Source organism: Enhydra lutris, unplaced genomic scaffold, assembly GCF_002288905.1.
Source record: "Enhydra lutris kenyoni isolate GAN:26980312 unplaced genomic scaffold, ASM228890v2 scaffoldscaffold2, whole genome shotgun sequence".
NCBI lineage: Eukaryota > Metazoa > Chordata > Mammalia > Carnivora > Mustelidae > Enhydra > Enhydra lutris.
Window position 1 is genome coordinate 29,139,810 of NW_019154086.1, and position 16,685 is coordinate 29,156,494.

A 16,685-nucleotide genomic window follows, 5' to 3' on the forward strand; every position below is an offset into this window, starting at 1 on the left:
ATAGAGAATACATATGTAGAATTATTAAGTATGTTAGCAAACACTGGTGAACCCATCTCCCAAGTAAAAGTAGGATTCTTTAAAGTCAACTTTGAGGACTTCAGGGAAAGGTAGGACAGTAGGAAGGTCCTAAGTTCACCTCATCCCAAGGATACAATAGGTAACACCCACATCAGTTTAAACCCAGAAAATGAAGACTGGCAGAACACTCTCCAGAGCTACATGTAAAGAGGCCAGCCACACTGAAAATAGTAGGAAAGGCGGAGACAGGCTTGGGACTACAGAGACCCAAAGCACCGTTCTTGGGAGGGAGGGATGCCACGAGCATAAAAAAGGGGAGGGAAACAGACAAATCAAGAATCCCAGGCATGGGGAAGAGGAATCCCTATAACATTTGGCTTTGAAAACTAGGGGGCCCTAATTATGACAGTTCTGATAATCAGTGGGGTGTCACATCTTAACTTCAAATATCAGCAGGCAGAGAGGAGGGGTGAGAGGATACGGAAACCTGACCCTTAAAGAGACCGCACAAAAAGCCAGATGGAGATAGAGCATAGAAGCAGCGGTTTGAAAACTGGGGTTTATGTGAAAGAAATTTATTTACTAATCTCAGAGCAAGTGCTGGAATGGAAGGGCAGACAGCTTTGGAAGACTCTTCCAGAAACAAAGGAGCTAGCAGGAGCCATTTCCTTCCTCTATCACCCAGCCTAGATACACTGATAGCTGCATGAACAAGGGCAATGCCAATACTCTCCACTTATCTTGCTAAGAGCTTGCACCCTCCCCCAATTCTCCTGAAATCCTGCCCCCTCTAATAAAATGCCCTTGGCCAGAGCCCACCCAAAGTGGTGCCATAAGCCTGGCAATGTGCAAGCAGCACAGACAGGAACCAGAACTGCTCCAAAGCGACACCTGCCCTGGGGAGAGGGGAAGACCGACTAAACCCCAGCAGTGGGCTGGGAGTAGACACCTGGTCTGGCTGCAGACCCTGCTTACCAATGGAAGCTTCTCAAGGGAAAACAGGGAAAGTGTCCTGTAGTTCCGCACTATTGTATCTCTGGCAAATGCCTAGTCTGATTAAACTCAAGCTCAAAGTGGCCCCAGACTAGCTCACTAACAAGAGAGGGAACAAACTTGCCCAAAAGGCAGAGAGACTATTGCAGACAACACTGAAGGCAAATGTAGCTTAGCCACATCAGTGGGGCACATGCAACACACACATAACAGATATTCTTGCAGTGGCAAGTTCTGGTGAACAGAAAACACTGCAATGCAGGGCAGTATAGCACCTCTTCATGAAGCCACTACTTTCAAGAGCAGGAGACTGACTTTCCTAACACACAGAAAACCAGAGTTGGACAAAATGAGAAAACACAGAAATTATGTCCCAAATGAAAGAACAGGACAAAAATCGCAAGAGACCTAACAAAATAGAGATAAGCAATATGCCTGATAGATAAAGTAATGGTCATAAAGATCCTAACTGGACTTATGAGTGGAGGACCTCATTGAGACACTCAACAAAGAAACAAAAAACATAGAAAACCACCAACCAGAGATGAACTCAACAACTCATATTAAAAATACACTAGAAGGAATAAATAGAACAGAAGAAAACAGAAGAATGGATCAGTGACCTGGAGGACAGGGTAATGGAAAGCAATCAAGTTGAAAAGGAGAAAAAAATAAAAATGCGGAGTGGGAACTCAGCAACACCATCAAGCATAATAACATTCACATTACAGGGATCTCAGGAGAAGAAAGAAATGGGGGCAGAAATTTTATCTGAAGAAATAATGCTGAAAACTTCCCAAATATGGGGAAAGAAAGTAAAAAATAGAATCACTATATGATTCAGTTATTCCACTACTAGAATTTATCCAAAGTATATGAAAACACTAATTTGAAAAGAAACAGGCACCCCTATGTTTACTACAGCATTTACAATAGCCAGACTATGAAAATAGCCCAAATGTCCACCAAAAGATGAACGGATAAAGAAGATGTGGTACAGGATGCCTGGGTGGTACAGTTGGTTAAACGTCTGCCTTGGGCTCAGGTCATAAACCTAGGGTCCTGGGATTGAGACTGTGCTGGGCTCCCTGCGGTGGAGGGGAAGGAAGGGGAAGTCTGTTTCTCCCTCTCCCTCTGCCCCCCTGCACATACTCTCTCTCAAACTCTTAAAAAAAAAAAAAAAAAGATGTGGTATATAAACACAACCATAAGAAAAGAATGAAATCTTAACATCTGTAACATGGATGGATCTAGAGAGTATAATATTAAGTGAAATAAGTCAGAGAAAGACAAATACCATGATTTCACGAGTATGTGGAATTCAAAAAATAAAAGGAACAAAGAACGAAAGACAAACCAAGAAAAGAGATTCTTAACTACAGAGAACAAACTGATGGTTACCCAGAGGGAAAGTAGGTGACAGGATGAGCCAAAGAGGCTAAGGGGATTAAAAGTATACTTATGAGTACTAAATGTAAAATTGTTGAATCACTACAGTGTATACCTGAAACTAATATATAATAATATTAGAATTAAAATGAAATAAAAATAATCAACTTTAATAATATGGCAAAAGACCCTAATTTAATGAATTACATAAAAGTTCTTAGGATTTTTTTCCTATCTTTTTCTCTACTATAGGAAAGACAGAGCTTAATGTTAGAAATAAGAACTGATAAATTAATGTACTTACATGTAATACTGACAGACATGGTTCTTTTTTCTAAATATTTCATTTTCCAAGGTAAGAAATTCAATGGCAATGTTTTTCTCTCCTTCTAAGGCATCCTTTTCCTTTTCCACCAGCTTAACTCTGTTTAACTATAAAAATTTAATGTGTACAGATTATTCAAGTATGCTTTATATGTATAGCTTCAGTTTCAAATATACCCACATTGGACAAAAACATCAGCTATATTAATAAAACACTAAATTTTAGATTTCTTATTGGCATTTAAATGAGCAATCTAAAACAGTAGATTTCTTCAATAATTCTAACTTTAGTATTTGACTCAACAAAATCTGTTCAATAAACAGTCTGATTTGCAAGAAAAGTCTACAGAAGACTCACCTTCTCTCCTCTGTGTTCATTTAATATTTCAACTCGCCGACACAAGATTTTAATAGGCTCATTTAGCCGTCCGCAACCAATGATATCTTCTAAGTATTCAAGCATACCCTCATCATGTTCAGTCTGGCCTTTTGGTTTCATCATAGCGATTTGTTCAACTTCACCCTTAAAAAAAAAATTGTATTACACACTTACTGTGTATGTTTAGCCACATCATCTTAAGTGAGGTTCAGAAACAATCAAACCCAACAGTAACCAACAACTAAATGATGTCAGTCAGTAGTTTAATGAGATTTAATAAGATATAAATAAAAATGTTTTCTCCACTGGTGTTAGGAGTTTTCACTTTCATAGGTGGTAATATATATTTGTACTCCCTTACACAAACTCTTACAAAATTACAATATACAGTCACATACACGTATTAGAGCCAAAGAAAGATTCCCTATCTAAAAAGTTCATTCAATAAAAAAAATAAATAAAAGTATTAACTTTTCTATGAAGCAAAACTCAGCAAGAAATTCACATAACCTACAATTACTTTGGCAACATTATCAATTGTTAATAACATAATTAGAGCTTTTGTTCTGAAACAATGAATTTTTCAAAAAGATCCTTCATAGCGCAACTGTAGTAGGAATCCTGTCCCAAGATGGTACATTATTAAACTTTCTCTATAAACCTGGTGTTCTGAGTTCCTCAACAAGCGCTAGACTTTATAAGGACATCTCAAACTTAATGCCCTAACTTCCTAAAATCAAGACCATTAAAGAAAAAAGAAAATTACCTACTTACTATAAGATATCCAAATGACCGAAAACTAAAGGTCATGGTACATATGAATTTGGAAAACTTAATTGCAATCATTAATATAACCACTTTAAAGTATAATTAAAATTCTTAGATTAGCATTATTTGTATTTATGTAATTTAATTACAAAGGAAAAAAGAAGAAAAATGCACAATCAGTAACCTTCAAGGCTGATTGCCAGGCAGCCATTTAGTTTCATGGTGGAGAAAATTTTGTCTAAACATGCTGAGGCAAAATGCTGCTGTTTTACTTCACAGCACAAGCCTGCTTGTGCTATTACAACAGAAGATGAGGCAAGTAGAAAAAATATATACTACAACTTTATTTCAGCAAAATAACAAGGGTGAAAAAAATCAAGAAATACCCATAAAAAGCATACCACTTACTCAATTTAAATATTCAAAGTATTATGAATAAATCTCAAAAATCTGGGGTAAATCTTGCCAATGTAATGACAAAGTCGTATTTACTAAAAGCTCCCGCATAAAAATAAGAAAAAAAAAAAAAAAAACAAAAAAAAAAACCCAAAACAAAACAAAACAAAAACACAAAAAAGCAACTTGGGGCACTTGGCTGGCTTCGTCTGTAGAGCATGCCACTCTCAATCTCAGGGCTGTGAGTTCAAGCCCCACGTTGGGCATGGAGTCTACTTAAAAACAAAAAAACAAACAACGAATACCAACACCCCCCCACAAACTTAAAAAACAGTTCATTTTAAATCTAATCATTGAAAAACGTAACTTTTAACATATTTGTACACTATCACCTTTCTATAGTTTAACACAACAGAACATTATTATCAAACACAAAGTAAAATGTTATCCAGAGAGCTTGTTATTTTATTTCTCTGTAACCTTCAGTAATGTATAGTGTTTTAACTAAGTGTTTAAAGTATGTAGATATTTATAAAAAAACCTTTTATTCTGCTTTCAATCATCAGGTCCTTCCATATGTTTGCAGTATTAGCTTTAAGTTTTAGGATTAAACCTGGAATAACATCCAAAGTTTGGGATTACAACAGGCAAACGTCAGCCCTTGAAGAAGCAGAGAGTCTTATTCAAAGTTTTTAAGGAGGCAGGTTTTATCAACAGCAACTGACATTTTGGGCTGGATATTCTTTGTTGTGGGGAGTTTTGCTAGGTATTACAGGATGATTTGTAGTATCTCTGACCTCTCTACACACTAGATGCCAGTAGCATACCGCCCCACCCTCAGCTGTAACAACCCACAGTGTCTCCAGACAATGCTCAATATCCCGGGGATAGGGATGTAAAACTACACCCAGCTGAGAATCACTAATTTGAGATAGTACTCTTTTTGGGTTTATAATACAAACAAAAAATATCTGACATCTGATAATCTAATATACTGCCTAATTCAATTTGAGTATCTGAACACCTGTTTTAAGATGACTGAAAAACTAGGCCAAGAGAACTTAAATCTTAGACAAAGGGGCATATGGTATTACTCGAGTAGCTACTTTTCGGATAGCCAGAAGTTACGACTCAGTGTAGCAGTTTACACGGACAAAAATATTCCTAAAGGCATTACACTTTTCCTGGCCAAAATTACTCAAGAGATGGAATAATGCTATTAGGAGACTGCCTAACTTTGAGTAGAACATAGTGGTAGCTTCTTTTGGGTTACTTGTTCTTCCCTCCCCAGTTAAAATGATGGCTATATAGCTACGATTTTTTTATTCTAATAAGGCTGCAGTCTGTTGAAAATAAAAATGCTAAAGTAAGACAAGGACATTTATGAATCAAAATGGTTCCATTACAAGTGCCACAAAACATTCAGTTTTAAATTGTTACATGGCACTCTTTTTTACCCAGCTAGTTATTATTAGATTAGTACTACTGATTCAACAGGCTACTAGAACATTTAGGCCTCCTACCTGTCATTTGACTTATTAGAACTACTGTGCTACTCCAGTGACAACCTGGGACCTTTCTTATGGCTCTGTTCCTTGATGTCCTTTGCCTGCCTTACCACTTGCTACTATTTGCTTTCTTCTTTTTCCATTTTACATCATTTCATATATACTGTGAGTTCACAATCCGTGCCTGGAAAACCATTCCCCACCCCCAATGCTGAAAACATACCTATCCCATGTGAAATTATACAATATAGTTTTAACTTAGGGCATAAGTTATATGCCCATACATTTCAGAAATGATTTTAAAGCATCAACCTAAATTTAAAGTCACCCATCCATATCAAGGCCCTAACTCACAAATAATGACAGCATGAAAACCTAAAAAAATTTCAAGTTGCTCTCATATTAGCATCTGAAGCCAGACAAAGTCCTACAGGCCTCCAGGTATCTCTAGCTTCTATACCTGCAGTAGACGGAGTAAGATTTCAAGCTTTTTTTTTTTTTTTTTTTTGCTGTTCTTTACTACAAACTTTATTTAAATTATATCAGAGACATTAAGCAACTATGTAAAATACCAACTATGGTTTTTAAGAGTAACACAGAAATTGCAAACATATTTCAAAAAAATACTTATAATAACCAAGGGCTTAAAACTTAACTCACTAAAGTAGGTGGCAAATCAGGATATTGTGATTCAGTTGCACCATTTTTGATAATCTATTTTATAGAAATACAGTTAAAAAATCTAAGAAATAGGTATGATGCTCTTTATTCTTAATTCATATAGATTCCAAATTTTAGCAAGTATGAACCACAAGAAACTCAAGTCCAGAGCTATATTAAAATTTTTTTTCCTAAAAAGGCTTGAAGGATTCTTATGATAAATATGGATGTTTGCATCAAAATTAAATGGCCCCGATTTACTGGGCTCTAAAATTTTTGAAGATTTTATTTGAGAGATCACAAGCGCCCACACACTGGAGCACAGGGGGAGGGAGAGGGACAAGCACAATCCCTGCTGAGCACAGAGCTAGATGCAAGGCTGAAGCTCTCCATCTTGAGATCATGACCTGAGGAGAAACCAAGAGTGAAACGCTCAACCAACTGAGCCACCCAGACACTCCTGGGCTTTGAATTTTTATATTGTCTTGATAACCTTTTTATTTTCTCTACTTTCCCCTGTACCATAAATTATTGTCCTTTATATTCTGCTAGTAAATTTTTATTCTAATTTGCTGTTTGTCAGCGTCAGAGGACAACAGACCAAATCACCAAGGTTAGTATCGGCCTAAAATACATACATAAATAGAAAGGATAATGCTTTAGTAGGTAGACAGCTTGATGTCTATTCTGGATGCTTAGGAGTAGCTTCTTTCACAGCTAAGGCTGTTGTATCAGATACTTTTGGGTAACTGATAAAGCTAAAAAACTCTTGAAATAGCACAGACTAATTTCTACAGCTAAGACTATAACCAAAATAGTTTGTATGACATGCCAGGCTTGGGAAAAATAAACTGGAAAGAAAAAGGAACAAGAGATAAACTGGATTAACAAAGGTCTGAGTTACCTATTTCCAAATTACTACACAATAAGAAAAAAATCTTGGTTCTTATTTAAAGTTCTAACTCAGATTTTATAATAATGAAGACAAGAAGTATAGGAAATTGAAAACTTTGACAAAACTAAAATTGCCTTAATAGTTGTAGCTTTTAGGAGTTTACAAAACTGTTCCTGAGACAGCAATCATTAGTGTAACTTTGAACTGCCATAAAAGCATTAAGGTTACCATTCTTTTAACTTTGGAACAAATGTTCTAAAACCAATTGAATCTCATTTGTAAGTCATAGTTACCACGAAATGCTATGGAGACCTAACAAAACCCTAGTTATTTGCACCAACAGTTATTACAACGGGACAAAGGCTTTGAAATTAAGGTAAATATAAATGGGGACATGTACAAACATGAGAAGTATAATGGCCAATTATAATCTAACACTTTTTGAAGGCATGTGTGCATCCAAGGACAAGAAACAGGGCTTAACCATTTCTGTATCTTTTATATCATTTTCGTACATAGCCTCATCATGTACTCATTTGAATCAACTGATGCAATTTAAAATGGATTCAAATACTAGAAATGCCTACTTCAAAAAACTACTAAATCAATATAAACACTGCAAAAAAATTTTTTTTTTTTTACTGTTATGGACTTCTAAAATTTAATGGTGTTTAATCTTAAAAATCAATATTCACTTTACCTAATTCAGATTACTTAGCAAGATCACTGGCCAGTCTATATGTTTTATTCAAACTAAGCACTTATGTTTTGATATTATGCTGTCTCCAAGTTCCCAGCCTCCCAAATCACATTAAAAGAAATCTTCAATGGGAGAGAAGATAATTAAAAAAGCCATAGTTTTTACTTACCTTCAACTGCTTTAAAGTTACTGCAGGAGTCTAAACTTTTGAAAAGGAATTAAACATCCATAGAAACCACTGTCACTCTCCCTCAAACTTTTAAATAGGGCATCATTAGTTTTACCTAGTCCAATCTCTATTTCTTCTTCCTAACAAGTGAATTCCTAAGGTTCCTACCTGTCAACTTAATCAAATGGAAAATCACTTAGGAAGTTTACCTTGATATTAAAAATGTTTTAAATAATTTGTTAAAAGGACACAAAAAGGTTGTGATTATAGGAGGACAAATGGCATAAGCTTAGGTACTTCAGAAGTACATGTTTAACGAAATTGACAGTTAAAAAATTACTGTTATTTACTTCTTTGGGAAGTTATGACTTTATTTAGCTTCCTTTATTATGGAATTATATAGAGAGGATGCACCAAAGGAAAAAAAATTACCCTTACAGGGGTTAAAATGCAGTCCACTTTATTCTGAGGAATCTTGGCACAGATGTAAAATTTTAACCAATTATCCCAGGATGACAGTAAACAGCAAATAATAAACAAAAAATAAACACGAGAATAGGTTCCTACAAAATGGTATATAGTATTATAGAGTGAACTAACTTATAATCCATAATTAACCAAACCAAATCCTAAAATATGAAAGTCCATATAACAGTTAAATTTGATTAAAGACACACATACATACACAAATACACACAGCTTTATTTTCATATTTATGTAAATACGAATTCTGTTAAGAAATATATCTGCAGCTGATTTCCCCCAATATTCATTTTTAAGTAAGTCTGGGTTACAGAAGTATTACAAATGTACCATGCCTGGTAACACAAGATAGTAACAGAAGTCATTCTAGAACAATGGGAACTGACTGAGAACACTCAGGCATCCTAATGAAACTTTCAGTACCAAATCAAAATTCCCAACTTAGTTTAAAATCAGTAGCATAAGACATTAAAGAATACCAGCAGCTATTTTACATCACCATATAGTTTTGTTTTAATAATTATGCTCTTGGGAGGGTCTGGATAGAAAACAGGAAAAGAAAGGAGCTTCAAATCAAAAAGGAATTAATATATCTGACAAAGCCATGTTTTACACTATTAACTTTCTGAAGGTAAGACAAAAGAAATTAGGTATTTTTCTTACCAAGCAAGGCTAGTAAAACATATCTTTACTCAGAGAACACAGGGTTTCTAATAAAATTCAACTTAACACCAGGTATTAGTTTTATACCCCTCTAAAAAGACTTTTAAGAGTTATGATACTTCAGAATGACATAGGAGTTATTTTCTTGTCTTCCAATATATAGTAGTTCAAGCAGGCCATTCTAACCAAAACAAAAACCAGCTTGGTAAGCTTTTAGTTAACCATGCCAAGGTTAAAAAAAATAATAATAAAAAAAATTAGTAAGGCACTGAAGTAAAATGGTCAAACACCAAGTGTACAGAGTTCATTTTTGTGCTATTTAAAATTAGTACAGATAAGAATAAGAACAAAAGTAAAGGACTATTAAAAGATAATGAACCTCATTTAAAATATTGTCTTAAAGGAAAATACAAACAATAACAATAAATAGCTGTTATATCCCTGTCACGCTAAAGCAGCACAATAATATTGGTGTTTAATATTTATTTCACTACGCCAATATTTACGTGCTGCTAGAGCGGAACAAGTATGTCAGTCCATCCAAACATAAAACAAGCATCTTATGGTGAAAATAGTTTTGAATGAATTTCCTTAAATTTCTAGAGCAGCAAATAATGATTCGCATCTTGACTGTAGTATGTAAACCATGATGTGCTGCTACAGTACTTTAAGGCCTCAATAATACAGGATTCATCCAACAGGGGGACACCCCTCTAAACTTTATTGAGGGGGAAAAAAAAAAAAAAAAGAAAGAAAGAAAGAAAGAAAGAAAGAAAGAAGAGAATCTCTTAAGTCTTTAATAAACTTACCTGCAAGATTAAAAATCTATTATGGTCCAGGTCAATTCCATGGCTTCGAAGAAGATTTCCAACATCCTTAAACGTTGTCTTTTTCCCACTTATGTGATAGACAGAAGTATTATCTCTGTAGGCAGTTCTGGATACATAGAAGTTACTGTTAGGAATGACTTCATAATCATCCCCTTCCTATTTTGCATAAAAACAAAACCAGAAAACAATTGTTGGTATTAAGTCACAGGTCTGCACCAAATTTCATTCTCTTCATATTCAAACCAATTCTATGGATTAAAAACTTCAACATGCATATAAACTGGCAATAGTTCTAAGACATAATCATCTGAGCAAAGAATAGTCTCCCAAGTTTTGATCTCTTACTCGTAGATCTCAAAAAGCAAAAAGCCAAACAAACAGAAATAAAACAAAAAACCCACCTCCAAACAAGTCAAAATATATTTGACTGAGAAAAAGGGCAACTGAAGTGGGACAAGAATCTCACCATATCTGAAACAAACTCACCTAAATTATCAAGCCATGTTGATAGATTAAATTACTAGTCCCATTTTTAAAAAGCTGCAAGAAATGATCCAAGGAAAGGAAGGTAATAATGGCATAACATGGCTTAATCCCCCCGCTTTTTGGTAAACAATATTCTATTAATGAAAGGTATAAAGAACTGCAAAGAATTCACTACATTCCCCCAATTTCTAGAAAAGTCAAACAAATTTTTAAAAATGAAGTATAAATCTACTTTAATATTAAAAAGTTGCTCTCCCTTAAAAGCTTTCCCATTCTGAAATTATGGCTTTTAAAATTTACACAAATCAAACATAATTATAATAAGCAAAGAAATCAAACCTGATTTACTGGCAATCATTTTCTAACCTAAATTGTACAAAAGAAAAGCACTAAGAAACAAAATAGATGCCATCATGTAAATTTTATTAAAGTCCGTTATATTAAAAAAAAAAAATCTAAAAAACAAAACTTAGAAGCCAAGTCACATCCTCACTTCACTATGAAGTTTTCTATACTTTTAGGTTCCAACCGGTCAGTTTTAAGCCATGAATTTCCAACGTTAGCTATTCAACAGACAAGAAAAAAACCGAGTACTAGCAGAACTATGTAAATAAGCTAAATATTTTACCTAAAATTGTTTTTCTAGAAAACATATTAAGTTTGCCTTTTCCCTGTTTTAAAAGGGTGGTTTTATTTATAAAGGATAGTTTAAACTGAAGCAGAGTTTTTTCATATTACAGACAACTAATAACATTAATGTGAATTAAAATAATGGAGATGGTAAAATTAGGCATCTGTAACATTTTCAAATTTAAGAAATTTATCTGAAAGCAATAAAAACTTTAAAAACGAACCAAAAATTTATAGTGAAAGAATGCCTCGATGGCACTCAGGATTATACTCAATGTTTTATTCTAAAAAGGTAAGTACTACGATGAGCTACTTATAATTCATTTCCCTGGCTAAAAGTTTTAATATTTTAAGTGTAACAGCTGCCACCACCACTACTCAAAAAGAAAATATGGTCTGGAGGTAATGAAATCAGATCTGGGGGGTAATAAAATAATTATCTGTTCTGCTTTAAACATACGCTGATTTTTAAAAAGCCAATTTAAGCCAAAAATAATAAATGCACAATATGGAAATCTTATGTTCCGTACTTGAAATTGCAAATAACTAAATACTCCAAAGTCCTTTACCTTATCAATTATCTTCTGAAAATGAACCTCTACAGTACAACTCTGAATGTCCTTGTGTTCATCAGAATTGTGTATTAGTACTGAAAGTTTTTTAGATCTTATTTTTTGTGCTCGATAGCCAAACACAAAAAGCATAGAATCAATAACATTGGATTTGCCACTGCCATTTGGCCCAATAATACAGGAAAAGCGCTGCATAAAAAGAACAGAAAAAAAATTAAAGTAAAGTTAAAAAGGTCATACCATACAACTGATTTTAATTTAAACTGCTTGCCTTTTTTACTTGCAGCAAAACTTAAGCATTTAAAAGGTTTCATTTCAACTTGTTTTCTTACATCATGTTCTCCTTTATCACAAGCTTCAACACTTTTAATAAGACCATATTCTCATTCTAACTCACTTTTTACAAAATTCATTCTAATAGAGAAAATACTTCCTTCAAACAAAAAACTCACCAATTCTATTCTGTGAGGGGAAACTTAACAGCTAAAGTCGTACCAAAGATAACCAGTATAAACAAAAATTATTTTCAGTTGTTAAAAACACAGGAAACATACCATGTGTTATCAATCAGGATGAACATGATAAAATTGATTTATCTTGTAATAAAAACACATGACCCTATAATAGTTACTTAAAACAGTCAAATACCTTATGAAAAGGTCCCAGAATTTTTTCCCCAGCATAGGATTTGAAGTTCTGGTTTACAATATGAGTTATCATAAGCCGAGGAGCTCCAGCTTCATTGGCCATTGCTGGAGGCGGGGGAGGAGGGATGCTATTCAAAATTTCTTCTAAACTTCTATTATCAATTTCCTCACTTGGTGTCTCTAGGTCAGTCAAAGGAAAGGGAAAGCAAGGGGGGGAAAAGCCTATATTAGTGCAATTAGTTCGGAGAACTACTGCTTGCTAATTTTTGGAGAAATGTTATTTATGAAACCTAGGAATCTGTATTTTCCACTTCAATGTATTATCCTAAATTCAGGAGAAATGAAAATCTTTCAGCTTGGTTTTATAAAGAAAAATTCTTAAAAGAAATAACCATCAGAAATAACCTACAAAAATACATCTCTTAGAAGTCAAAATGCTACAACATAAAGCAGGTCTGGGAAAACCAGAACAACGTGATTCTCTGCTCCTCACCTAAACAGGTGGTTAAATCCTAAGGCTCTATTCCCCTTATCTCTGAGTACCGGGAACCTTAACTTTGCACACTCAAGAGCTCCAGCGACCCTGTCACAGGGGCTTTCTAATGTCACCCAATTCCCGTACTCACAAAAGCTACAGTAGTTTCGAGTAAATTATTATCTCTTTAAAGGCAATTTAAGACCAGGGAAGTTAAGTTATGGCCAAGCAACTTTTAAGATGCAATCATGTTAATTCTGTCCTAAAAAACTGTATACTAGCTCCGACTTTCGTGGAAATACAAGGCCACAAATTATAACTGTAGCCACGTACTTGCCCCAATCCCCTCTAGCACCGTTACATCGAAATTGCACGAAGACTCTGATCTCTGAAAATTGCCAAATCGTTTTCTTGAGCTGCTCTATGGGACCGACACGCGACCTACAAACATCAACTCCGCAGCCCCTCACCTCCGCGCCTCCAAACACCAGTCAGTCCCGGGTTAGGCGCGGACCCACTCTGGTCTCCCAGCACGTTTTCCGAGGGAGTCGCGGTGGGGTACTCACCTGCGGTAGCAGGGGCCGGGCTGCCCGCGCGGCCGGGCGGGGGTTCCGGCTCCGCGTCGCTGCTGGTGCCGTCCGGGGACTGAGGCGGCTCTTCCCTTCTGCGCCGGGCGGTGGAAGGTTGGGTGCCTTTGCGGGGCATGGTCGCTGGGGCCGGAGGAGAGCCAGGGGCAAGTCAGCCCGCCGAGCCGCAGGACAGTACCGGTACATTCCCCGCTGGAGCCCGCGTCGGATGGGTTCAGCCCCCACCCCGTCCCACTCAGGGGAAAAACTCTGCCCGTTTCCGAGAGCCCAGTTTAAAATACGCCGCTCGACGCCAGCGGGTGCTCGGTAAAGAAGGCACGAAAAACCCAAGTGCCCAAAAGGCGGGATTCATTTTAAGTCCGAAGCGAGTGGGAAAACCTAGACGTGCCTGGTTGTCAAGCAAGGATAGAACTGCCTAAGTTCTTTTTATTTTCTTAATGCCTCCTACTCCCGTTCCCCCACAGGTGTAAGAATCTTATCCTTTAACTTTCTAACGAAATAATTCCTATACGCGGGCATTTACTGACATTCCCACGCTGCGGGGGTTAGAGAAGCAAGCGCACAGACTCTGCGAGAAGAGTTCTACTAGCTTCAGGTTCGGGGGGACTATCAACTCTTTCTAGAGTAGCTAATAAGACTAACGGGCGACTCGCCGTCTACTTTCCCCGCCATTTAGCTCTCGGCGCCGTTGACTGCCCGGGGCTTCCAGGTCTCCTCAACACCGTCCGACCCGGAAAGGCGGCAGGAGACTGGGGTCGAGACTGATTTGTCTCGACTTCCAAATCAGACATAAGCAGCGCCTGCTCCAGCTCAGTCATCTTGGGGTGGCGGGGTCTGTCCCTCCGGGGCCCGTTGCGGAATCTCGTTGGACAAGAAACTACAAAAGGTCACCACTAAGGGTTCAGACCCGGTGATTAGTCCCTTGAGAGAAGAGAGAAGGTCAGGGGACCGGGGCAGGGGAGACGCCCTTTCCCCGACAGAGACCAGGATTTCTGAGAAAAGATCCGTGAGGCTTAGAGTCTGCGTCCCCCGCACCCCCGCCGAGAGACGCTTAAGTAGCTCAGAGAAGTGGCGCCCGCGAGAAGCGCGCGGGAGTCCCTACTGCCGGGAGGCGGCCGAGGGGGGAGGGGTGACAGCGAAAGAAATCTCCCGGCGGCAGCCTCAGCCCAGAGCGGACTTCGGCTGTTCCAGCTCAAGGCCTCTACTTTCCAGGCGCCCGCAGACGGGGCAGGAAGTAAGAGTGTGACAGCCTGATCAGGAAAAGAAGTACTTTACCTGCGGGGTAGTCCACGCACACCGAAGCTGAAAACCGTTGTATAGCACCCCCGCTTCTACCGGTGTTTCGGCTCCGGGTCCTTCACTCGAAAATGGCGCCTAAAATACAAACTCGAACGGAAATTCGTTACAAATGCGCGCAATGCTTTCTGGGAACCACTAATTTGAAAAAAATGCGGCGATTACCACCGCCATCTTCTGGTCGCTTACACGCATGCGCGAACTCCTGGCGGGACCCTTGTGCCAGGGCACTTTTATAATAAGTTAAAAGGTAGAGCGAAACACTGTTTTGTCTGAGGCCTACGGCAGCAGTATTTTTATAAAAATATTTTTCTAAGAACACCAATCTGGAGAGTGGTGAACGAGAGGGAAAAAAACCAGTAGGGCTCCACCCACAGCTGGAGGAGTACTCAGTCGTCCACTAACGTCCCTTAAGAAGAGGGCGGGATCGGGTGACCCGCGATGGGGAAGTATCGCGAGAAGAAGGAGTATGCGTAGCTAGTAGAAGTCACTATGGTGACGGGGAGGTCGGGAGGCTTCTTGGTAACTGGTCCTAGCTTTGTGGGAGCAATCGCCACTGCTTTCCTGGAACTTAAGGTAAATCTCTTCACCTCTGGATGTGGTGAGGAAGGGGTTTGGAAATTGTGGCCATCAATGGACCCCACCTTACCTGCTTTAATAGTGTATGTGACATAGAGCATCAGTTATTTTTCCATCTCCGTGGAGGCAGTGGGGCTCTGGACGTAGCTTTTGGGACGCGAAGCAGGAAGCCCTGAGTTTGGAAGGAGTAGAAAGACAAAAACAACAAAAATCCTGAATTGGTGAATGATTGTATGGTCTATATGTGATTAGCAAAATAATTTCGAATTCATTGGTGTTAGGTCGTTAGTGTCACTAGTGAAAGGGGATTTCGGGTTTTTGAAATCATTTGATTGAAAGATTCCGTAATGGAAAAAATGATTTGTTAAATGTCATCAGGTTATCTTCATGAGAAAATTATCGATCGGAAAATATTTCTTAAGTAACTTTTGAATACGTTGCACTGTGCAAGGCATAATCAGGATTATTAAGCAAGTATTCCTGTTCCAAGAGAACTTAGTTTTGTTAGTCGATTTTTAACCTGTAGTCTGTGATCCTATTAGTAAGGTGATTGAGATTCAGTGGAATTCCTAATTAACCCTTCCTTTCCCCGTCCCCCCCACCCCTTCCGCTGCTGAAACTGTAAACTGAATTCTGTGTGTTTGTGCTTTTTTTCTGGGGAGTTGGTTTTCCCAGAACTTTGATTACTTTCTCAAATGTGGTCCTAATCTCCTATTATGTTAACCACTGGTTGATTTGACTACCTCCAGTAAGTATTTATTCAGCGACACTTAGGAGAACTGGGAGCCTTCCTTTCCCCTTTAACCTTTGCATACCTAGGGCCCATCCCAGTAAAGCTCCCATAAATCTGCTTTATGAATGAATTTATGTTACCATTCTAAGTAAGTAGTATGAGTCTTGCCCCAGGAGCATAAAGTCAGGTTCAGTGATTCTCAAGTGGGGAGTGGAGGACACCCCTTGTGAACTGTTAAGAATTTGGTGAGGTTCAGAAACTGATGTGGTTAGCAGGAACATTGACTCGGTACTAGAATACACATTTATTTATTTATTTTTAATTTATTTTTTATCTTTTTAAAAAAGATTTTTATTTGTCAGAGAGAGCACAAGCAGTTGGAACGGCAGGTAGAGGGAGAAGCAGGTTTCCCGCTGAACAAGAAGCCAGATGCCAGACTCAATCCCAGGACTCTGAGATCACGACCTGGGCCTGAGCCCAGGCAGACACTTAACTGACGGAG

At 37.7% G+C, this 16,685-nt stretch overlaps 1 protein-coding gene across 4 annotated transcripts in view; it reads right to left on the minus strand.

The window, feature by feature from the left end:
- Positions 1-15,079, minus strand: part of LOC111149820 (structural maintenance of chromosomes 4) — a 40,331-nt gene extending 25,252 nt beyond the window's left edge. Inside the window, exons 1-8 of one of the 4 annotated variants that reach the window (XM_022507128.1) lie at positions 15,061-15,079; positions 14,851-14,949; positions 13,555-13,698; positions 12,515-12,693; positions 11,864-12,055; positions 10,158-10,334; positions 3,086-3,250; positions 2,708-2,835 (exon numbers count right to left, since the gene is read on the minus strand). In XM_022507128.1, coding sequence (XP_022362836.1) covers positions 2,708-2,835; positions 3,086-3,250; positions 10,158-10,334; positions 11,864-12,055; positions 12,515-12,693; positions 13,555-13,693 — 980 coding nt within the window. In that variant the 5' untranslated portion in view covers positions 13,694-13,698; positions 14,851-14,949; positions 15,061-15,079. Of the gene's footprint in view, positions 1-2,707; positions 2,836-3,085; positions 3,251-10,157; positions 10,335-11,863; positions 12,056-12,514; positions 12,694-13,554; positions 14,084-14,850; positions 14,952-15,060 lie in introns of those variants that run through there. The other 3 variants (XM_022507134.1, XM_022507115.1, XM_022507121.1) reach the window with 3 other exon arrangements.
- Between the last annotated feature and the right edge of the window lie 1,606 nt (positions 15,080-16,685).